At 38.4% G+C, this 23,202-nt stretch overlaps 2 protein-coding genes across 5 annotated transcripts; one reads left to right on the top strand and one right to left on the bottom strand.

The window, feature by feature from the left end:
* Nucleotides 1-260: 260 nt before the first annotated feature.
* Nucleotides 261-9,321, top strand: cd99l2 (CD99 molecule-like 2). 3 transcript variants are annotated; one of them, XM_015031831.1, is made up of 10 exons: nt 261-445; nt 1,805-1,864; nt 3,561-3,611; nt 5,080-5,175; nt 5,377-5,430; nt 6,405-6,473; nt 6,567-6,617; nt 6,711-6,830; nt 7,443-7,508; nt 8,187-9,321. In XM_015031831.1, exons 1-10 carry the CDS (start codon nt 385-387, stop codon nt 8,246-8,248), a joined length of 690 nt encoding a protein of 229 aa, XP_014887317.1. In that variant the 5' UTR covers nt 261-384; the 3' UTR covers nt 8,249-9,321. The 3 variants fall into 3 exon arrangements, with proteins under 3 accessions (XP_014887317.1, XP_014887331.1, XP_014887324.1); XM_015031838.1 differs by having other exon boundaries at nt 262-445; nt 3,564-3,611; XM_015031845.1 differs by lacking the exon at nt 3,561-3,611.
* A 198-nt stretch (nt 9,322-9,519) lies between these two features.
* On the bottom strand, nt 9,520-21,444 carry mtmr1a (myotubularin related protein 1a). Of its 2 annotated transcripts, none has more exons than XM_015031819.1 (18): nt 21,152-21,444; nt 20,201-20,306; nt 18,726-18,749; nt 17,967-18,054; nt 17,718-17,812; nt 17,514-17,621; nt 16,880-16,978; nt 16,129-16,212; nt 14,316-14,465; nt 13,391-13,579; nt 12,386-12,571; nt 12,089-12,247; nt 11,446-11,493; nt 11,262-11,273; nt 11,037-11,150; nt 10,841-10,884; nt 10,630-10,762; nt 9,520-10,450 (listed from the first exon to the last, which is right to left on the bottom strand). In XM_015031819.1, the coding sequence occupies exons 1-18, from the start codon at nt 21,235-21,237 to the stop codon at nt 10,313-10,315; spliced, it is 1,863 nt and encodes a 620-aa protein (XP_014887305.1). In that variant the 5' UTR covers nt 21,238-21,444; the 3' UTR covers nt 9,520-10,312. The 2 variants fall into 2 exon arrangements, with proteins under 2 accessions (XP_014887305.1, XP_014887296.1); XM_015031810.1 differs by having other exon boundaries at nt 11,262-11,354; nt 21,152-21,443.
* Between the last annotated feature and the right edge of the window lie 1,758 nt (nt 21,445-23,202).

Genomic DNA, 23,202 nt, shown 5'->3' with positions numbered 1-23,202 from the left:
GCTGCGCATTTGCACCTGTCTGCCACAGTAGTACTGAGTATCTCAATACAATGGGATTTTTTTTAATTTTTTTTACCACAGTGACAGAAACGGGCTTCCATAGGAATTTATCCTTTTATGCTTTCTAGTGCAAAACTTTTTAACTTTTCACCACCCTCTTTCCTTAGAAGCGTTTGCAAAAGCATACTATGGCGACCATTTTTTCCTCTATTTTCTGTATGTTTTGCATTACCAATTATTCTTCGGTTTTTATTTTGAAAGGTAGTAGGAAGTGGCCCAATGTGGGTGTGTCACTGAGTGCGGCACTCAAAGGTTTCTGCCTATTTGGCTTTATTTTAAAGCGAAGAAAATACCGTTATCGTAGCTGAAATTAGTCCACAAGTCATGCTGACCTTTCGCTCTGTGTGGACTCTGTGTGTCCTGGCGCTCCTGCTGCCGCTTGGAGGTAAGAACCCTCAGTTACATCTGAATGCAGCTGCGGCGTCGGCCCTCTTTGTGCCGTAGCAGGTTGGTGAGGTTGATCGCACGAGGAACAGTTATGCGCCTCAGAAACGCGTGAGGATGAGACGCTCCGCTTGCTATCGTCCATATGATTGTTTTCATTTTTCCATAGACCCGACACTTATAGGCTATCTGACTGCATGGTTGTATGAATTATTAATTGGTTATAATAATTTGGCATTAAACCTTCGGTTTATGCAAATAAAGAGAAGGCTGCTGACAGAGGAGACTAGCAGTCAATGCAGACCCTTTGCAGTGACGTGGTGAGGCATCCTGAGGAGGATAAAGTAGGGGTGTGTGACCTTTTACAGACCAAGAGCATCTTTTCCTTTTCGGCTGAGAAATGACACAAAGATATAAAATTGTATATCTTTTATATATATATATATATATATATATATATATATATATATATATATATATTTTTTTTAATTAAAGTATTGACTTATTTTATATGTGAATTGAATACACATCAGGTATAGCAGACATATGAAAGTGATATACTTCTGACACTGTTAGGATTGCTAGTTTTCTCACCAGCAGGAGCTGGTTGCAGGTGTCAATCAGTTATGGTCAATCTGAAATTTGGTGTAATGATCTAAATGTGAGAGAATGCAAACTAAATAGGAGGAACCAATTAGCCCCCCTCAGCACATCTTCTGAAGTTGGGATATTTTTCCTCCAACGACACTCCAGAGTGTGTCGCCTCATACCAGATGTTGGACTGGATTTCTATTTCAGTGTAATTTGTGAACGTTAGCTCCTCGTTTTCAACAGCAGAGCTTTCCAGAGCTCTGCTGTTGTCAGGTTGTCAGTTTGGAGAAAATCTCATCAACATCGATAGTTACACTAAATGGGAAACGCAAATAGTTAGCAACAGGTTTGATAGAGGAAAAGTCAGTAAAAAACCCCTCACAAACTCAGAGCTCAAAGCAAGACGCCAGAGAGCACCAAACTCAATTTTTTTTATATTGGACAGTTAATTTAATTTTACATAGTTGTTGCGGTAGGAGTCATAGTTTGTTAAATGCTTCATGAAATATTTTGTCCTATTTGGTGGCTGATGTTTGTTGTGAATATCGTGATGTATATTCACAAAACCTGGTAATTGGTTCAGTTTTGTCATTTATTGAACTATAGGGTATTCCCTTTATCAGACCATTATTCCCTGTAGTTGTAGCATCCCCTCAAATGAAGGATGTCCTCCCCTGAGCAGAGTCTTGTTCAGTGTGAAGAGTCATCTGGGACAACATAGGTGGACGTGTAATTTCTGTTTTTCTCTTTCGTGTCCTCTGTACTGAAGTTCTGTCTCAGTTCGACTTCGATCTGAATGATGCTTTGGATGATGGGAGCGTTAAGCCATGTAAGTAGACTCTTGACCATGTTTATTTATTTTTATGAATTAGTAAAGTAAGACTTGATTTATGTTGGCATTATCTTTGTTTGCTTTTTACAGTAAAGTAGTTCTATTTTGCGCAGGCTTTGCCCTTTAAGGCTATCAGTAGTGGGTTATCCCCTTTGTGTGCAGTGCAGAACTGAAAACCTACTGGCCCATCTGCTATGTGGGCCAGTTCTACATAGCAGGTGGGCTGAACCTATACCTGATACTCCTACATATCAGGTGTAAGTGTAGCACCATGTAGCAGGTGGCAGCACCTATTATGTCCATCTGAGTCTGTCCAAATTATGGTGAAACCAGACAATCAGCTCCCAATTTTCTTCAGCAATCCACAACATCTGATTATGACAACAAGAATGAATAATGAGCAAGATGTCCACAATCCCCCTCTGCTTGACCTGCCAGACCAGCATGACTTATGGCCTTCATCCCGTCTGTGCAAGTTGCCTTGTTCCAGTTCGTGCCATAATTTGGAGCATGCTCCTAATGATCAGGACGGGAGGCTTGCTCCCCTGGAGGCCTCAGTTAACTCATTAGATGTTTTACTGGGCACATTATCCAAGAAGTGTGAAGACTTGGAAGATCACTTCAGAGTAAATAATAAGCAGCAGGTGAGTGTATCGGAGTGATTGGAAGAGTTTATCCGCTGTGCTTCAGTATTTGCTTGGCCTTGGTGCTAACCAGTCCTCAACTGGACCCATCGTACACTGCAGGTCAAGCCAACAGACGGGACCCCAGAGCCCGTTGGTTGCCTGTGTCAACCTGTTTCAAGTACGGAATGAGATGCTATCAGAGGCACATGAGGGGAAACGTGTGCTCATTTTCCCTGATCACTCAACTTCAGACTCTTCAAAAACTTGCATCTTTTTATGGAATAATCTCGACAGTGAGATAGAGCAATCTAAATCTCTTTCTGTATTTTTAAATACATGTAAAAGTTGCTATGATGATATGGCATTGAATATGCTGCTGTTTTGTGTATTTATTTTTTGGGTGTATTTTTTTTGTGTATAAATATAAAATATGTTTGTGATAGTATGAGTTGAATAGCGAATTTTATTTTTATGTAACTAGGGGGTGGCGTTCATGCTTTCTTTTTCATGATTTCTTTTAGTTGTTACATTAACTATTCATTTTTAGTAGGAAGTGAATGAAATAAAATAAAAAATGGATGAAATGAAAGTGAAGAAAGGGCCATGTTTGGTCTTTTCTTCCAACTCCATGGATCATTTTTCCTCATGGGCTAATCTGCTAATCCGAGGACCCCAGCCCCTGCTTCAGATGTTTTATAGAAAAACATCAAAAATGTTTTTTTTTGTTTTATGCAGTCAGTTTGATTTGGTTGCATAGAATTATGCTTGGGCACTACAGCACAATCAATATACAATATTTCATTTACTGCTCCTGATAGTGTCTTGTCAATTCAATTCAAATATACTTTACTGTGATCCCAAACGGAAATTTCTGGATAAATGGTGGATATAGTTCCAATTGTGATCTGTTTGACTTTTGTAATTTTGTTGATACAAGACAGATAGCCTTTATGTTACTCTGTGCAGGCAAAACATCTGCTCAGCTGTTCTCATTATCTGTCCCAAAAAAAGCTGCTATGTCACACACAGCCACAGTCTGTATGAAGCCTGTCCTCTCATTCTAACAGCAGCCTCTGTTAAACCAAAGCCAGAAGCACCAACTCGAGGAATAGAACAAGGTAAGAAATGTATTGCACGACTTTTGCTGGACTCCCTTAAATGTGCCATTTAAATTCACTGAACAATGCCAGCCATATTTTTAAGTTAAGTAGAGAAGTCAAATATTGACTTTGGGATGGAGTATGGTCTTCCGAGAAATATTTCTTACTTTATTTAAAATAAAATGTGACCCAGGTGTGTAGAAGATGAATCAATGTGTTGAAGATGTGCCGTTTCTTCACGTTCAAAAGGTTATGTCAGTTCTGGAAGTGATTCAAAGTAACAAGCTTATAATGTAATAAGTTGTATTTGGAACAATCTCACTGGAGTGAAAAATGAAGCAATTTGATCATCACACACTAAAAGCGTTTGTCATTAGAAAGACAAGCTAGACAAGCATATTCAAATTGAGGATTCCCTGGGCTTTTGTTAAGGCAGCTGGGATTTCAGGAACATACATTTGTGCTCATGAGTTTATATAACCTAGAAGATTTTTTTTTTTTTTTGCCATTTTCTAAAGAGTATAAATAACACAAAAACTTTGTTTCCACTTATTGTTAGTGGTCGGAGTAACAAAACTGACCTAATTTCTCCTTATAGATGCATCTAAAAAAAATAATTAACTGGTTTATTGTTTGATAATATTTGACATTCAAATTCTCTAACAAATGACCAAAACATATTCCACTAGGGTATGTAAATTTATGAGCACAACTGTACATAATTCAGTTCTTTAAAGAAGAAAAGAATAACTAAGAACATTTTCATCTCATGTGTCTGGAGCATCTGAGATGAGGATAATATTCTGGTGTATTTTTAAACTCAACAATACTCCCAGACAGAGATTGATTCCACAAAATATCCAAACACAAGCTCATTCGTATGGTGCAAGCAGTCCAGTGAAGCACTGAATGTTTAGACTTCTACACTGGAGAAACTACAGAGCAGCTACATAAATGTGTGGAACATTTATGACGGGCAAGTCTGAAAAAGCCAACTTGTGTTAAAAATGAAAAATCTGTATTAAAAATAGAAGACAGCCAGAGATTTCATCTTTCTGACTCATACTACAGATACATGATCAATGCAATTCACATGGCATATTTGGATTGTCAAGCAAATATTGAGTTGAATGGATCTAGTGACTCATTGTCCCATTAGTGATGTTAATGGTCCCATTAGTTTGATTATTCTGACCAGACATATAAAGCCCTTACTCCTAACCCTGTTCAGAACTGAAGGACTGCTTTGGATGTGAGGTCTCGAAGAAACAAAAATAGCCCAGTTGCCTTCAGCTGAAGCACTTAAGACTGTCATACCCTGGATGATGACTGAGAGTCTAAACCAACATGTTGAAGTCCCTGAAAATGGACACAAAGTGCAGGTGGATTGGTAAACCTGGAGTCAAAGTCAAAGTGTGCTGAAGTTGAAGACAAATATCCTCTGTCATTTACCAGTTACTGTGTCATTCTTTTGTTTTGTCGTTAGCTACAGTAAGAACTACAACCATCAAAGTCCCAGTAAAGGTCAAGCCAAAGCTCCCTACAAGCACTACAGCATCAAAGAAGACCAAACCCAAGTCAAGTGAGTTAGACAACTCTACCAAATTTGTTGCTTCTACTTTAGATCTAGAAAGAACTTTTTAGAAATTATTATTAAATGAATAGCTTTCAGATATAAATATAAGTGTTCCAGTAGATGAAAAATACTCTGAGTCTTGGTTTCCTGTTGGTGATATAATGTAAAAACAGATGGTGTCTATAATTGTTCTTTTAATCTTTACAGCTGGACAAGATTTTGATCTGGCAGATGCCTTGGATCAAAACCAGAAGCCAGGAGGTAGAATTTATAAATAATTATTGATGATTATAAATTATTTTTAAACCCAAGTGATTTGACAAAGATCCACAAAAAGAGAAGATACACAAAGACCGTGTCAATCAGTAATGTACTAAACAATTTTTAATTTCTATTACAGTTCTGTCTGCATGATGTCAGCTAGTAGTGCGCAGTATTTTGCAGATTTATAGTTATTGCAATATTCCTGTATATACACCACACCATGAAGAATAGCTTGAAATGCAGTAAGTGTTAGTAATTAGTTATTTAAGTACCATGCATTTAAGATGTCAATGTTTGTACATTTGATGACTCTTGCAGCATCAAATATGGCTCACATTTGACCTTTGTGAAATTGAACAGATTTTGTCAGGAAACTATTAGATCATATACAAAATTGTGAAGATTAGGCTTAACTTTTGGGGGGCAAATTTGATCAGTAGGTGGCGCACTTATGAAGGTCAACATGTTTTGGGTTTTAACCCCCAAACTGTAAGTCCCACAAAATATTTGTGTTAGCATAATCCTTGAATCAGTTTAATCACATATTCAGCACCAGTCTGACTCCTGTCATCAACAGAAACACTCAGGGGCCTCATGTAGAGAAAATGCGTTCACCATATTTTACACACAAGTCGGCATGTATAAAAGTGAACATGGCGTAAATTTACACAAACTTTTTACCTGCTGTGAAAATGTGCGACAATTCCAAACTACAAAACTCACAAAAAAAATCCACTAAAATCTGCAGAGGAGCCCCGTTCCTGTAGGAACCAGCTCAAATTATGGTATAAATTATGGACGCCTCCTCTGAACTCACGGTGTTTGGAAACAGGGTTAGGAGCTGGAGCCCACGGGGCAGCCACTATCCCCTACAGGTCACAGCAGAACAGTTGATGCAGTAAACCATCAGATTTATTGCCTCCAAAGAGTGCAGTGAGTCTTTACCTTCAGTGTTGTTGTTTTTTTCTCAGGGGGATTTTCTGACAGTGATCTGGAGGGTGTGAGCAACGATAACACCTACAAACCCGACAAAGGAAAAGGTCAGATTTTTTTCCTTTACTGAAAATCAGTCTAAAGTTAATAGTTATGCTTTTTTTTTTAAATAGGATTCTGTTTGACCTCTGTTTCCTCAGGAGGTTATAAAAAAGAAGACACCAGCCAGAGTTCCCATGATGAAAACAGTGGTGAGGTTTTATTGTCTGGTCCTTTTGTTCTAAAATGGATGGCTTGCAGAGCTTCATCCCTTTTTCTGCATGTGTGTGCGGTTTTGTTCACAGAGGTCACTGCAGAGGCCGGCACCATTGCAGGAATTGTCAGTACCGTTGGCATGGCGCTGGTGGGGGCCATCACCAGCTACATAAGCTACCAGAAGAAGAAATTGTGCTTCAGTTTACAACGTAAGGTTCCTTACTAAAGTCATCATAAGCTGTGAGCACATTGGAATCGTAAGTTACTGTGTCAAACTTGAGCCTCTGTTTGGAGAATGTGATTTTCTCCAAGCAGAGGCCTTAAAAAAGTTGTGAGCTTATACTTTAGCCATGTAAAAAAGTAACTGACCTGAATATAATTTGAGTTCATCTGTCTTTCAGAAGTTAAAAAAAAAATCAATGAAGTAGAAACTGTAAATTCCTAAAGGAAATTATAATAATCAGCTTTTACTAATTAAAAATTTGAAACAAATCAGGTTACTAATTGCTTAACAATTTAAAAAAGAAATTCTACCAAGAAGTCAAATTAATTAATAAGTAAACATTTTGTATGGATTGCTTGGATTCAAATAGCATTCAAACTAGGGCTGGGTGATATGGCTGCAAAACGTATCACGATATGAGTGTTTCATATCACTAGATATCGATAATTATTGAGTTTTTTTCTCTTAAATATCTGAAATACTGCCAAGCTATCATGACCTTTCCTCTTTTATCTAAAGTTTTCACACCAAGCTGTTGGTTTTTATTTGTAGGCAGTTATGACAACAAATGTGTTTCTAAGAATCTCTGTTTTTACAGAGAGCCTGAATGTTGACATTAATAAGGCTGAAATCCCAGAGGGAGTGGTGGCAACTGAACCTCAAGGTACTTCATCTACCTCATTTTACATGCATGTGTTATTATCATTCTACCCTCATACACACACTCAAATGTATGCATCCACTGGTGGGTCTGTTGGCAATGTCCAAGCAACATAGCCAAAGAAAAATGTAGTTTGTGTGAATCACTTCACAATGAACTCTTAAAAACTAACTCCCAACTGTACACAGCAGTAAATACACACCCATTGCAGTGAGTGAGTCTGTAATGGGTGTGTAACGACTGGTGCACAGTGAAGTGAAGTACACAGCGGAGCAGAACCACATTCAGTGTAAATTAGGTATACTGGAGTTGCATGTCTTTGTTACAGACATGTAAGTTTACAGATGGGTTCCTGCAACCAAACTGGAGACATTTGGCATTTATGGGTTAGACGTATAATAAAACCTTTATGTGTCCTCAGTTTTACGAGAAATTGTCAAAATGTGGCGCTGCAGGCTGCTTCTCAGACCCTCTAGTTACAATGAATTTATATCCTAGCTCAGTGTTAAGTCACTCATGGTCATCCGTGAAGGGTTGATGGCATCAAACTTTGTGGAGGTTTCTAAGGATTGCTCCACTTTAAAACCACTTTATTGGTGTCTGTGTTTTTTGTTTTTGTCTTTTATGGATTTATGTTTTGTGTATGACAGAACATTTTTTCGATTTACTTTTTTTCTGCAGCACAACAGACGCTTTTGGAACAACCAAAGTCTGGACCACCTTGTGATGAGAATGCAGTTTAGGAGCCAGTCAGTCACTGAGTCAGTCACATTTCAGCTGTCCTTTCATCCACATGTAGCGAACTAAGACATAGACATAGCAAATTCCAAGTTTGTACCATGTTCCATGTTATAGGCTTTGTAACGGCGCTTTTCTAAGCTATAAACTCCTGTTTATACTACTGAGCATTTCATGTTGTTAGAAGTAGAACCACTCAAATTCAAATCAGCATCTCACATGTGTGTGTGAATTCCATTTAGTGTTTTAATGAGGTTTGCATTAGAAAAAATGCATATTTTGGAATGTAGTCTGTAGAAAGTGAGTCTGTAGTTTGTCTCAGTGCTGACCAGTGAATGACCAGCAGGTTCTGTAGTTTCTTCAGAGCTCAGATCAGCGCCATGCCTCGCTGAGTACAGAAACATTTGTTTTAGAATTTTTGATGGTGGAAATGATTTCTTCCTGTTAATCTCACATTCTGACACGTGTAGCTAAAACTGCAAAACTACTTTATTTAAATTACTTTTGTTTATTTCTCTTGCAAGTTTAGAAGTGTGTACCTGACTAGTGTTTTTACTAAAATGTGACGAATTTACTGGCTTTGCTGGAAGGGGTAGTTGGTAGCAATGTTGCCTTGCAGCAAGAGAAGGTCCTTGTTTTGAATCCTGGCCTAAACTCAATTTACAATTATATGAACATATTGTGACATGCTGTAAAATCGTCTCTTCTAATCTGAAAATGTGGTGCAGAAGGAATTAAGAAAAGGTTTTAGAAAGGCTTAGATATGAGTTTACTCTTTTATCTTATACACTAAAATCTGAAACTACTTCACACACTATTGTCTTTGAGATTCAGACATTTTTGTTCTGACTGCAGTTATGTGAATATTAGGAAATGTCAGCACTACCACAGTCCCAGACCAGATGGGATGAGATGTTTTCTTTATAAGATATAATATGACCGTCACTCCTGGTCACATGATGACCTCTGTTCGCTCCACGCACCTGGATTCAAGTCAACACACACACAACTCATTTCTAATTCTGGAAATGTCACTTAGTGACCTTCACTTACTGCTTTGACCAATTGTTACTCAAAATAAAAAAATCACTTCACTTGTGATGCCTCTTCAGTGCCTGTTCTAGATATGAATGCTTCTTTCTGCAAATCAAATGATTTGAAACGTATCACTTCTCTGAATGTCAACATTATGTCCAGATCAGAAATGTGAAAAGCTGCTGCTTGAGTTAGATTTTAACCGTAGTTAGATCTGTTTGTGTGCTTTGTACTTCTGCTGTTATAATGCTGTATCTAACTGAGACTGTTCCTTTGTACTCTCTGCTGCATGTTTTTCTCTGTGTGTTTACTGTTAGCCATTGTAACAAAAGAGACATCCTTTGTCGGTTGTAGGGTTTTGACATAATGTGGACTTTACCAGGTTTTCAATTACTCAAGGTAATCCTAGGGGAACCAAACCAAATTTTCTAAATTAAAAAAACGCATATCTCAGTACTAAAACCCTAGAATTTAAAGGACGTGTGCTTTTTTTTACCATGACTTTTTCACAATATTGAACTCTGCTTAAGATGTGCCAGTTAACTGACTTAACTTGAATTATTATTATATGTACTCCAGTTGTCTCCAACATGAACTAGTAAAATAAAGAATTAATAAAGAGACTCAGCTTCCACTGTAATCTCTAAAGGGAATATAAGAAAATATTGAAATGTCAAACGTTTGTGGCTTAAATATGGAAAATGTTTTTACATGGACCTTAAAAATGGTCGGATGAAACATGTTCTATACATAATTTTAGATCATATCAGATTTTTTTTATGTGATTTGGTGGTAAATACTGATACAATCATTATAGAGCTGGACTTTTAACTCTTATATCAACACTTTCTGTGGTAGCCTTTAATGCTAAATATTAGATCCAATTGGCTTTACTCAAAAGACTCAGGACTTTCTGATATTTGACTTTACACATTTTATTTGAGGGAAAAAAAAGATTTTCTTCGACTGAAAACATTGTTGTCCCTAGTATTTGATTTACTGGGTCAAAACTTTGGATAGGACATGTCAGTGTCTCAAACAGCAGAGTGAAGCGAGGTCCCTGTGTAAGGGCTCGGGTGTTCAGGTGTCGGGTGTGTGTTCAGCTCCTCCACCCTCCTCTGCAGCTCCGCTCTGAGGAACAGCAAGTCCTTCAGTGTCTGATGCACTGGCACCTGGGAAACATCACAGAGCAAAACATTTTAATTATCCCAATACAAGGGACAGAATCTGAAAAATAACAACAAAATGTATGGAATTAACATGCTTAAAGCCACATGAATTTTTTAAAATATGATTTTTAAAGCCACTGTATGAATATTTTCTGTTAAAATAAAGCAAACAGCCTCACTACCTGTGGCCTCATGCGTGGGTTCCAGCGGGCGTAGTAGCTGGTCCACAGCTCCAGGTGTCTGGAGGAAAGCAGCGGAAACAGAACGCAGTTCTCATAGACCAGGTAGAACGGGTTGGTGAATTCACTGGGCTGGCTGGAGGACGACATCAGGGTCACAGCAGGTCAAACGTTTGGTTATTAGCTACCTGCAGTCAGACGGACAGATTTTCACCTGTTGATGTAGGACCACAGGGACACTGTCTTGGTTTGAACCTCCTGGATGAGAAATAAAAACAATTTAAGAAAAAAAAAGTCTCATAATGAAATTGTATTCTTGTTCAATAAGAATAAAATCTACAGATTAAAGCAAAGGAAAACAATAATAAAAAAAAAACAATATGTTGACATATATGACATCATGCACACACTTTGGCTGTCTTCTCCTGCTCACTGTTGCAGAGGAAGGTGCCAAAGAGGCAGCTGTAGAGATGATCCAGGATGGTGATGAGGAACAGCTCATTAAATTCAAAGGCAGAAGGAAACTGATAAAAATTGAGAGGAGAATGATTGTGAGAAGAAGTGTCACATACCGGTGGATACGCCTTTCATATTTACAGTCTCAAGCTCTGAAACTGAACATAAAACGCTCTCACCTGTCGGGTCATCTGCCAAACACAGTCAATAAACTGAACAAACAGAGGTGAGCGCTCTGTGTTAGTACGGCTCTCATCACCGTGTCCAATGCGCTGTGTGGAACAGTGAGACAGTGAGTACACACACACACACACGCACACAGATACGCAGCAGAAACGTTTCATGAAGCTAAACAAATCTCACAGAAGCAAACTTGTGTCCGAAGCTGATCCACTCCTTTTCCAGCAGAACCTGAACAAACAAAAAAAACATCAAACTAAATATTATGGACTTAAACATGCAATACACTGTTAACTGAGTTTTGTTGTAAGTGCAGTGCGTTTTGAATGTTACCTCCAGTTATAAAAATGCTGAAGTCATATAAAATACTTAACACCTCAAAATTGGGCCTGTCTCTTTAAAGAACTCCTCCTCTTTCTGAAAATCCGCCTTCAGGAAGTCATCACAACATGGCTCCTCTATTGACCCTTTAACAATGTTTTTACCGTTGTTTCACTGAGAAGTGGCTCCTACAATGAGCTCAGCAGACATGCAGTTCCACCAGGTTTTTGCTAATTGCTGCTGGCTAGTCTGAAGGAGCTGAATGGGGGAGGAGCTGCTCTGTGAGGCCTGGAAACTGCAGCTCAGAGGAGGAACTGTGCCTCGAAGGCGGAGCTAGGTCCACCCAGGCATTTTGCACAGCTGAACGGTTGCCACTGATATTACAGAATTTCTCAAACATGAATGACAGAATCAAAGCAACACTCCAGATATGTCTTTGATGAGGAAATAGCATTTTACATGACACTGCCCCTTTAAACCGTATTAATGACTTGTAGTGAGTCACCTGGAATCCTCGGAGCGTCCGGTAGTAGCTGTCCAGCATCAGCATTGAGAGGGAAGTGAGCTGGGCCGTTCTGTCCCAGCCGTCACTGCAGTGGACCACGACCGACGTTTTCCCTGATTCCACCTTGTCGGCTATTTTCACCGCTCCTGATAGTAACAGCTGCAAACAACAGGGACAGATACAGGATTTACAATATCCTGTTTATACAATACAGGAACATATTGCATAAAACAAAAGGTTATGTTGTTTTTTAGACTGTAGCACGTTCATATTTGTGAATATTTATAAGAGACTTACTCGTAGATAGTCCAGCCAGTGAGTCTGGTCGATGGCCGAATGCCAGCGGGCCTCATCAATAGTCGGATAAATCACATCCCTCATCTTCCTGAGAGACTCCCGGATCACATGGATATTCGGAATTTCCAGGAAAATAAGCTCAATGTTGGGATAGAAATTTTCATTTTCATATCCTCCGTCTTTTGCCTTCAGGTTGTTTGGATGAACAGATGGAGGAAATCAGAAGAGACAGAAAAAATTAAAAATTTAATATTTACATGGACTAAATAAAAACACAGCCATTTTTAAATCAATTTTCAATCAATCAATTTTAATTCATGTTCCTGTTTTAGGTAATTTAGGATCATCAACACCAAGTCGATGACAAAATATTAATTGAGACTTTTTATGGATTGTTTATTTTCTTTAAAAGAGGAAATATATTTACATTTTTTTGTGCTGGGATGAGGTTGTTTATCTGCCATATAGTTGATGTATTTCACTTAACTGCACTGTTTTTGCATCACGAGTCATGTGATCAACAGCAGGATGTTACTACTGCCACGAAGAAGACGACAGGAAGTGGCCTTCTTTGTGGTTATGTGGTTTCCCTAAAACGCAGCATGCAAGTAGGTGGGGCTTGTTCCAATGCCTGAATAAAACGCCAACATCTCCTCTGATTGGCTGACAGACTATGAGCTTTAGCACCATGGCTGAATTATGGATATATCATGTAACTGTTTACATCCGTCACTCCCATAATTTTTAATAATTTAAAGGATGAACAAACTTATTTACATGTGATTTTTAATGTCATTTCTCATTAAATAGAAACACAGCAGTTGTGAAATTGTGCGGTTTTTTTAACACTAGCAGAATATAGACAAAGATTTGTGCACATTTAGAAAAAAACACAGCTGGTGAGAAAAAATAGCTTTGTCTTTTTATACAATGTATATTGTTATCTGATTGCAGATCAAGCAACATATTTTAAAAAACACATCTGTGTTAGTGTGTGTGTGGCACCTTGCTGGACAGGGCTTCACTGGTCTGTCGGGAATCAAAGATGGTGAGCTTGTGGGACTGCGCGTTAGCGTCCATGATGATCTGGAGGAAGCGCTCGTCCTCCTTGCAGCGGCTGTCCAGAGGGCCGACTAGCGGCTGGCTGCAGCGCACCACAGCGGCCTGAGACTCTGGGTGGATCCAGGACAAGACCTGCAGGAACAGACAGAAAGTCTCAGACGTGACCTGAACCATGAGCAGAGATCAGCAGAGCTTCTCCCTGGCTGTGACAGGCTTAGGCTACTGGAGGACAAACTGACCACTTTTCCTCGTTTTGCTACTCTTTTCTATGACTCTCACAATCTGTCTAAGATTGCATACTCATCATTATTGTCTATTCCTCGCTATTTGTAACGTGTTGTTTTTCGTTTGTGTTTTTTCTTATGCTCATTGATCTATAGATCTATACAGTGTTTTGAAAGGCTCTACATCAGCTCATCTGGTTGTTTTTGTGTATCTGCTCTGTCTCCAGTCGGCCCCGGAGGAGCACAACATAAAGTTAGCCTGTTGCTATTTTCTTTTTCCCCCCCAAATGTCTTTTTACTGATTATTGGCAATATAATGAAAAATGTGGTACAAAGTATAGTCAAAGTCATTTCACAAACAGTCATGATTATTGCTCTATTTCAATAAAGTGTGTATTCTTATTTTAGGTTTAGATTCAACCCTGTAAGCTTTGTTTTTAAGATTCTGGTTGGATATGAAAGATGATTTGCATTTTGTAGGTTAACCTTTAATCCATGTGATTTTGGGAAGACTCTGTCCTAATGGAGGGAAACACAACAGAAACTGCCGAATTCTTCAGGAACATTGTTTTTCTTCAGCTGCTGTTAGCTGGGTCATCATCAACTCCTGTGCAGATGGACATGTGTCTGTGAAAACGACTGACCGGTAGGCGGCGCTTGGCTCTGAATGACGCCACACGTTCTGTGTCTTCTTCTGTCATGTTATTGGGGAGAACCAGGATGGAGGGGTAGGTGTCACACAGCTCATAGTGGAGGTTCAGCTTACTGATGCACCAGCTCTCATTTGGTAGACCCTGGTGCAGCATGTTCAGACACAAAGATAAGAGAGTGAAAGATGCATCATCTTCATCTTTAAAGGTGAAGGGACAAAAGAAAAAAAAACACAAGCTTTGTTTAAATCTAAACTTTCATTAGTTTAAGACAAGCAGAGTTCACCAACAGATCAAGAAGAAATGGGAAAGCTCAGAACCTTTGTGCTGTGGTTGAGGTTGTTGGCCTGGAGATTTCTCAACAGTTTTTACTATTTGATTATCAGGAAACCAAATGAATAAGAACCTTCATTTTTGAATATGTCAGGGTGCACACAACACGATAACATATAATTATGAAATCCTGCAGGGTGTGTGGGAGTTTGCCCAAGTCGTCTACATGAACTTTGTTGACTTGGAAAAAGGCGATGGATTGTGTTTGGGGAACCTGGTCTGTTGGGTCCCTGTGTGGCCAGGCTCTCAGCTCCGTCCGCACAGTAAGTCTGGCTCACTTCTGGTGAGAGTTGGACTCTGTTTGGATTACTGCCGACGACATATTCGCGTTTGTAGATAGATTTTTACCCAGAATGCAAATGGAAAAAAACCGTGAGCGAAACGGTGACTGGTACTGACTAGTATATATTCCATTGAGGGAAACTAAGTTTCATATCTGCTCAAGAGCTCCCCTGGTGGTTGAAGAAAAATCCACATATATATGAAAAAAAAACACTGAATGCTCTCTGGTATTGTTCAGGGGGCCAGACCAAATGAGGAGGCGGGCCAGATCCAGCCTACGGGCCATAGCTTGGGGACCCCTGCTGTAGGACCACATCATCTACAGTCTTCCCTGGAGCAGCTCACAGCCAGGTGAGGACCAGTGCCTCTTTCATGGCCATCCAGGTCTGTTTGCATTGACGACTTCACCGATTCTTTATTTCTCAGGATGTACCAAACTGTACAAGCTATTGTAGGGATTTTTTGTTTTCTGTTTTCGTAGCTTGTTTCATCTGCAGGGAGAGATGACCAGATGTTTTCTTCTCAGAGAAATATTCCAAATGCGAGCAACAAACCTGAAATCACCTCCAGGGTGAAACAGGATGGCACGTTAAGGAGATGAACCCATACCTGTCATCTAATGTTCCTGTGGATGAAAACTGAAAGTCTGGACTTTATGTCCACATGATGTCCATTACATGAATATAACTTGAACAGCTTTCAGTAAACAAGTAAAAATAAATACATTTGTGTCAAAGTCCAAATACAGAAGGACCTAACTGCATTTGGAGAACTTCCCCTGACATCCTGCTGCTGTAGAGCAGTGAGGAAAAGCTGCTGTAAGGACTATTTTGTCAAGGTAAACACAAATTCTGATTAAGTATTTTTTGGAACTCAAATGTTACAGATTACAGTTTGGACCATTGTGTTTACTCATTTTAAATCCAAATAACTGAGACTGACAGAAACATGTCCAATCAGCTTGTTTATGTTGTTTCTGCCAGTTCAAGACTCACCAAGTTCTTTTCTCACTGTAACATAGTTACAACATAAACCCATAAAGTCTCCATCTGTCACATCTCTGTTGTTTGATCGTGTGAAAAACTTGTCTTCGGTTTTACTGATAATTTGCCAAGGAAACCAAACTAAAGAAGTGATTCACACCAACAGAGACGTTTTACTACAAAAGCAGCTGACAGCTTGTTGTGGTTACCTGTCGGTTGTACTCTGCTGTCGGATCGTAGACCTTCCATCCGTCCACAGGAAACTGCTCCTTGTACTTGAAGGCGAAAAACGGCTGAGGAACAAAGTGACAACAATCAGTCTGTTGGATACGAAGTTCCAAAACTCAAAAAAAGAAGCAATGGCAAGAATATGTCTGTTTTCGTCATCGCCATCGATAAAGACAAAAATGGGTTCAGATATAAAAAAATTAAATAAAATAAAGAAATTACAAATATAAGTTACAAATTTACAAAAACGCCTGCGTTTTTGTAAATTGGATTTGTAATTTGGATTTAAATCTGCCGGAGCTTCATGCAGCAGTAACAGGATGATGTTATTCCTAGACTTATAACCTCCACATAAATCTGTACATAAGGTTACGTAATATCACATAAAATGTGGAGACACAAACAAATGACTGACATCCACCAGCTCATGTCAGCATCCTCACTCCATCATTGCACACCACTCTGACTTCCTGCATACTGCTTTGCTTGTATCAGGTGTTTGTTTTCATATTAATAATATGTTTTAATATTCTTATATATGGTGTAAGAATAATTTCGATGGGAGCAGCTGTTCAGCGTTCTCTGAGAGGTAAAAGGTGTTGTGATAATTTCTAATTGCTGCATGCTTAACTTTTGTTCATTTGATCTTTAAATAGTTTTAATAACCAGTAAGCTAACAGCCAGGTCTTTACTACCTAGCATCGTCTAGGTTACCATTGTAATCGGACTAACCAGACTGCAGGACAGAGGGAAAGCATGTTTGGACAAAACCTCTTCAATCTCTGGCTGGTTCTCTTCTGGTTTGTAGGTAAACCTGGCGCTCCTTATGTCCTGGAAAACAAGAGAAGAAGGAAACGGTCAAATTGAAAAATTTAAATAATAAAAAAAACTTGAAAGAAAACTAGGGATGCTCGATATTATTGTCATGGTATTGGCATTGGCCGATATTAGCTGTAAAATTTAATATTGGACATTCTGTCAAAAAAATCTCACCGATATAGAAGGTGTTTTTATGTGACAAACCAGTGACAGTGATGCACTGTTTGAGTGTTGTCATTGTCTTAGAGAGCAAATGTCATGAATAAATTTGACATTTAACATAATGCAAGTTGAAAGTGTTGCATCATTTTCAGCCTAATTTTTAGCATTTGCATTTGGTAGCAGAATAAATTGACAAAGATAATGCAATATTTTAATTCCACAGTAGAGAAAGCCATGTTTCAGTAAGTAGGTATAGGAAAAAAAAAATATTGGTGTCGGTATGAGTTTTAGTATATCAGCATATCAGATATCAACCAAAGATCTGATACTGTGCATCCTAAAAAAACCTGTTGTATGTGATTTGGAGGAGCATAAAAGGTTTTACCTTACAAACCAACTCGATTCCCTTGGTGTTATCTCCTTGGTTAGGAACACTAATGCTCTCCAATCTGCTTATAGCTCCCAAGTTAACATCAAGAATAAAAGAAGAGTCCTTAAAGACAACAGACTGACATTAGCTCGCTGCAGAGACACCGAGGAGAATCCTGGAATGTTTAACACAGGAAATAAAAAGGAAGAGAAGGAGCACCTTGATCGAACTGGTAAAGTAGAGCTTGTAGTCAGTGATGGTCAGAGTGCCAGTGATAAGACCACTGAATGGACAGATATACATAACATCTTTAACTGAATATGATTACATCCACAAACACACACAAAACACAACAACAAGAGAGAGAAGACAGAGAAAAGACTGTTAACTGGTTAAGGGTCAAATATGAAAAAGACTGGATGTGAGACTGTGACTGGGAGTGAAACACATGAAAAAGGAGAACAGTACCTGTGACCTGAACAGTTTCTCCTGGCAAAAGAGGCACTTGGTTGTGTGAAAGTTTGACGAGCGCACCGAATCCCAGAGCTGGACGGTTCTGAAGAGAGCAGAGAGTACGATTACACACTGGTCTACAGCCAAAGTCTGGGGTTTTTCATCTGTTTTAGGGTCATGTTGATGAACTGAATCCTAAAATCACATTGGTTTTGCTCAATCAGGTCAACTTTCTGAACTATGGAGCAACATGAGCATCAAAATGCAGGACTTGTTCTCACATCTGGAGAATCTGATCAATGAGTGATGAGCAGGAGGAGAGATTCCATCAGGACAGGGAAGAGACGGAGAATTTTACAATGAAGACGTGATGTTCAATTCACATGTAGTTACCCTGATCAGTGTTTATTATTCAATTTACAGAAATACAATTTTGTAACACTTAATTAATACACTGCTAGAAAATATTTTTTTTCTCCTAAAACCTTTTTTGGATGAGAAATATTAACAGAAATGAACTGATGATGTCACAAAAATGTCATCGATTTAGTCAGAAGATTGAATTTCTCTAAATCAAATTAGAATAAAAACCTGACCTGATTGAGAAAAATGCATGTCATTTTTGGATTCAGTGTTGCAAAATAGTCCTAATTCAGTTGAAAAAACAGACAACTTCCAAAAAATATTTCTTTGTAACCCATCGCTATGTATGAAATATGATAAACCAGGTGAAGGAGATGCACTGTAAACATATGAGACAAATATAAATATTACCCAGGCACTCAGCCTTCTGGACACCTGCAGGTAAAACAGAGCAGAAAACATTCATTAACCCAGAAGCTCGAATTCAGATGGAAATGAACTCAAGCAACAATGCAGCGAATCAGATTCGCTTTCTGAATGTTGTTGCTTCTTGAAAAAATGGCAGCAGAAACACACAGTATGAACATGAACAAAGGTCGAAAAACATGAGACAGGAAGTGATGACTGTATTCAGACAGACAGACAGACAGCTATTATAAAAGGCAAATTTATCACAAAGACTATTGTACTTGCTGTGCTTCAAATAGTAATCAGTGTTTAGATATGAATAAACATGGCTAACTGCGGCTCAGAGGGTAGACTGCCTTGTAATCAGAACTTTGTAAATTCAATTCAAACTTCCTCCCATCACATTGTGATGTTTCCCTTAGAGCTTTTACTGGGAATGTAAGGTTCAACGTTTAGGTTAGGGAAGAAATCAGGGACCTATTGCTGTGGTATAGAGTTCGGTTAAGATCAATAAAAATTGATACATTTTCATTCCCCAATTGGCTACAAAACTTCACACAACCTTCACTGTTACAGACGCTCCGACCCACAGAGGTTCAGCAGCAGGTTGTGTCAGACGCCCAACTCTGTTGGTCGCTGGAACATTTTCAAACCTTGTTCTGGCTAACTTATTATTCCATGTGACTTGGTTGTGCAGCCTTTTGAACAGATGAATATGTTTGAATGGGATGTTTAGTGACAGTGCTGGTGGCAAGTAACTGCATTTTGGGGGACAGTTTATTTTATTTTCATCCATCCAGAGTCACCGAGCAGCAGAGACGCCCAGATCTATCTAAACAGAGCTCCATTCCATTTAATGATAATAATAATAATAATAAACATTATTATTATTATTATTATTATTATTATTATTATTATTATTATTATTATTATTATTATTATTTTACCAGCTAAAAAAGTTGAGATCCACAACCTCTCTTTCAAAATGGACCTGGCAAAACACCACTTCCATTTACATTTATCATTTACATTTGCGCAGTGATATTTATTTAGTTTTAAACCGTCAAAGCATAAAATATGTTAAGCTAATAAAAATCAATTACAATCAGCAAAACTCTCCTCTTCACAGCCTTTCAAATGATCTCTTAAGTCCAATTTTCTCCGTAGAGACATAAACAAAGGGAACCACTGAACTATATCAGATTACTTTGTATCCAGTAACAGTTTAAAATGAACTTGACCTGAGTAATGTTCCTGTTTGGGCCAAAGGACCGGAGCACTTAGGACTGTATTAAATGGTTTACTCTAACTGGTGCAATGAAAATACTGTAACTGTACAGATTTTTTCTGATCTTTCTCAGAAATAGCTCAATACTTTCCAATAATGCCCTGATATCCAAAATGTGATGACATATTGTCTTTTTTTTTCTTAGTATCAGCATGGAGTTTGTCAGTTTTAGATGGTGTGCGATAGTTACCCTGGTGTCCCTGTTCAAAACATCTGGTGGCGCTGTTCTTGGGACCTGATTGGATAAGGTGGCTGCGATTAGCTGCTTACACCACTCCACATGGGAACCTGCAGAACTGAAGGAATGACCGGAAAGGGAGCTCAGAAAAACTCAGACTTAGTTTGTTCCTATTTCGGTTTCCATTCAAACCGTAAACTTCTCAAAGTTAAAATACCATCAGTTAAACTCTGAAAACAATTTCAGAAGCAACTGTAGACCAAAGAACTGAGAATACCAAGAGGGTTTATGAATAGACGATAAACGACGCTTCATTCATTTATAAAACTATGTAAAAACAGACATATGGATTCAAAAAACAAGTACAAGGGTTTCTATGTCACAGACCAAACATCAAAGATACCGAATCTGATGTTAAATAAACAGCAGCAGTCATAATGTTACTCAATCTTGTTTAAATCATCTGAAAATCACAACTACAGCTCCGTTAGTCTAACCTGGTAGAAACCAGGCCCTTAATCTACACCATCTGCTTCATACAGAGGGCCTGGGCTGCCATTGATAAAACAGGGAATCAAAGTGAACGGGAGAAAACCCAGACTGCCTGTGAAGCGAGATTTTAATCAAGCGGAATAAAACAGGAAGGCAGTGAGCAGGCTGCAGTCGTGTCCTCAAATTATGTTCATTTCATTTGAAAATTATTTTATTTATACCTTTTTTGTCACTTGTTTAAAGCCATAGAAGACATTCGAACCAAATACCTTTATTGCTACAACTCCATTATACTCTTGTGTTTATTAACAAATGCGATAACTTTTATTATAACCTACTTTAATCGTTTTTTTTTAACTCAGTCGGGAACAAAAACAACAAATTTGCGAACGAGGGAAACATCCTGCTGCCAAACTGATGTAACTTTACTGAACCGGGTAAGTCAGTAAAGCTGGGTCTAAACCTGCTGACCTGTCCGCTGTATCGGAGCTGGGTGGACTGGAGGTCGGAACACTCCAGGCGCTAGGGATCGGTCTGGCTCCATCTTTTTTCTCCATTTGCCGAAGAGTTCAGTCAGATGAGATTCGGGCCGCTTTCAGCTCGACTCGGTTCCGTTCCACTCCGGGTCTCTGTGTTGCTTCGGTTTCGGCTCTGCGGTTTCCTCTCAGCAGCATCTCTTCCTCTCTGCAGCTCCGCCTCCTTCATGCAGTACATCGTTGATCTGCTTCATGTTTTCTGTATTCAGCAACAGGAAACGACAGGCCAGGAGCGGCCACTGAGGTCAGCTTCAGCTTCTTCACAGCTGCAGGAAGTTTCATGGAAAATGTCATCGGTGTATTTTCTGAATTCAAAGCATCAGAAAATAAAGAAATAAACAGAAGCTGGACAGAGAACCTGCTCTGTGATCAGTGCACTATAACGAAATTATTTGCTGTATTTAGTTTGATAGAAATGTTTTCCCTTACCAGCTAAAACTCCATTTTGAAAGGTTTTTGAAACACATTTTATACTAACCTCCACTTGCAGGAGGTCTTACTCTACCAAATTTCTTATATTACTGTAAATATCCACACAGTGTTATTTTGGTACAGTACTAATGACAATAATATGGAAGCCCGTTTCCGCCACTCTGTTAAAAAAAATCTCATTATGAGAAAGTATCTCATAATAATGAGATATGATCTCATTATGAGATAGTATCTCAAAAATAATGAGAAATTATGTCTCGTTATTTCGAGATACCGTATCGGTATTTCGAGATACCGTTTCATTATTTGGAGATACCATATCTCGTTATTTGGGGATACTGTCTCATTATTTGGAGATACTGTATCTCGTTATTTCGAGATAGTATCTCGTTATTTCGAGAAACTGTCATTATTTGGAGATACTGTATCTCGTTATTTGGGGATACCGTATCTCGGTATTTGGAGATACCGTATCTCGTTATTTGGAGATACCGTATCTCGGTATTTCGAGATACCGTATCTCGGTATTTGGAGATAGTGTCTCGGTATTTCGAGATATGTCTTATTTCGAGATGGTGTCTCGTTATTTCGAGATACCGTTTCATTATTTGAACATACCACATCTCATTATTTCAAGTGTCTCGTTATTTCGAGATATCTCAAAAATGTAGTATCTCAAAATAATAGTATCTCATGATGAGATACTATCAAATTATACATTTTTGAAATTGTTTGGAAATTGATTTATTTCCGTTACCATCATTATGAGATTTAATAGTATCTCATAACGAGATGCTAGCATTCTGAGATTCTCATTTTGATATACTGAGATTATTTTTTAAACAGAGTGGCGGAAATGGGATTCCATACAATAAGGCCTCGTGTGATTCAGCTTCTTTTTTTTCTTAAATTCATCTTTAATGTCATTCAAATAATGTCATAGTTCAAAGTTTGCTAAAAATTTTAGCAACATTTAGAGTTTCAGGTAAAAAATCTTAACTCATGTGATTGAAATCCTTTATTTCCTCCATCAGTCAGTGTAACCTCTAGAGGAGCAGTGGACTCGTTTCTCTGAAGACATTTTTAGCTGATGGCCTCAGTTATCTTGTTACTCTACCCAGCACACGTTTCTTCAGAAACTATCAATAAGCATTTTCATGGCTGTCCCTCAGTCTTTGCCACCATACTATAATGGAAATCAAATCTTTTCAAACATGTATAATTTTCTACTTTCCAACTTCTTGGTAAGATGAATACCCTGGTAATGAACTAAATATAAAATTGATGTGCAATTACCGGCCAGTCTTTCTTTCTGGTCCGGTCATATTCTGTACACCTACAATATTATAAACATCTCTATTATCTGCAGGATGTAGATCAAACCCAAAATTAACTGAAAAACTATATAAAAGATAATAATTTATTATTAATAATTTGTCCAATAATAATTGGACAAAATGTATTAAGACAAAGCTTCAAACAAGGTGAACTAATCAGTTTTTTTAAATAGTTTGAACAGGGAGAAAATCACACCAAATATTTCTTTGGTAGGAA

The sequence above is a fragment of the Poecilia latipinna genome, unplaced genomic scaffold, assembly GCF_001443285.1.
Source record: "Poecilia latipinna isolate Pla-1442-1.1 unplaced genomic scaffold, P_latipinna-1.0 Scaffold14, whole genome shotgun sequence".
NCBI classification, from domain to species: Eukaryota; Metazoa; Chordata; class Actinopteri; order Cyprinodontiformes; family Poeciliidae; genus Poecilia; species Poecilia latipinna.
This window is presented reverse-complemented; position numbering and strand designations above follow the sequence as displayed.

Bases quoted from the DNA above. Each gene is read 5' to 3' on its own strand.
- cd99l2 (XM_015031831.1), top strand. From the start codon at position 385: ATGCTGACCTTTCGCTCTGTGTGGACTCTGTGTGTCCTGGCGCTCCTG. The intron at 1,865-3,560 runs GTAAGTAGACTC...TCATTCTAACAG, and splicing joins TGATGGGAGCGTTAAGCCAT to CAGCCTCTGTTAAACCAAAG. The intron at 6,474-6,566 runs GTCAGATTTTTT...CTGTTTCCTCAG, and splicing joins CAAACCCGACAAAGGAAAAG to GAGGTTATAAAAAAGAAGAC.
- mtmr1a (XM_015031810.1), bottom strand. From the start codon at position 21,237: ATGGAGAAAAAAGATGGAGCCAGACCGATCCCTAGCGCCTGGAGTGTT. The intron at 18,055-18,725 runs GTAATATTTATA...TGCTCTCTTCAG, and splicing joins CCAGAAGGCTGAGTGCCTGG to AACCGTCCAGCTCTGGGATT. The intron at 10,885-11,036 runs GTGTGTGCATGA...TTTCTCATCCAG, and splicing joins AGCAGGAGAAGACAGCCAAA to GAGGTTCAAACCAAGACAGT.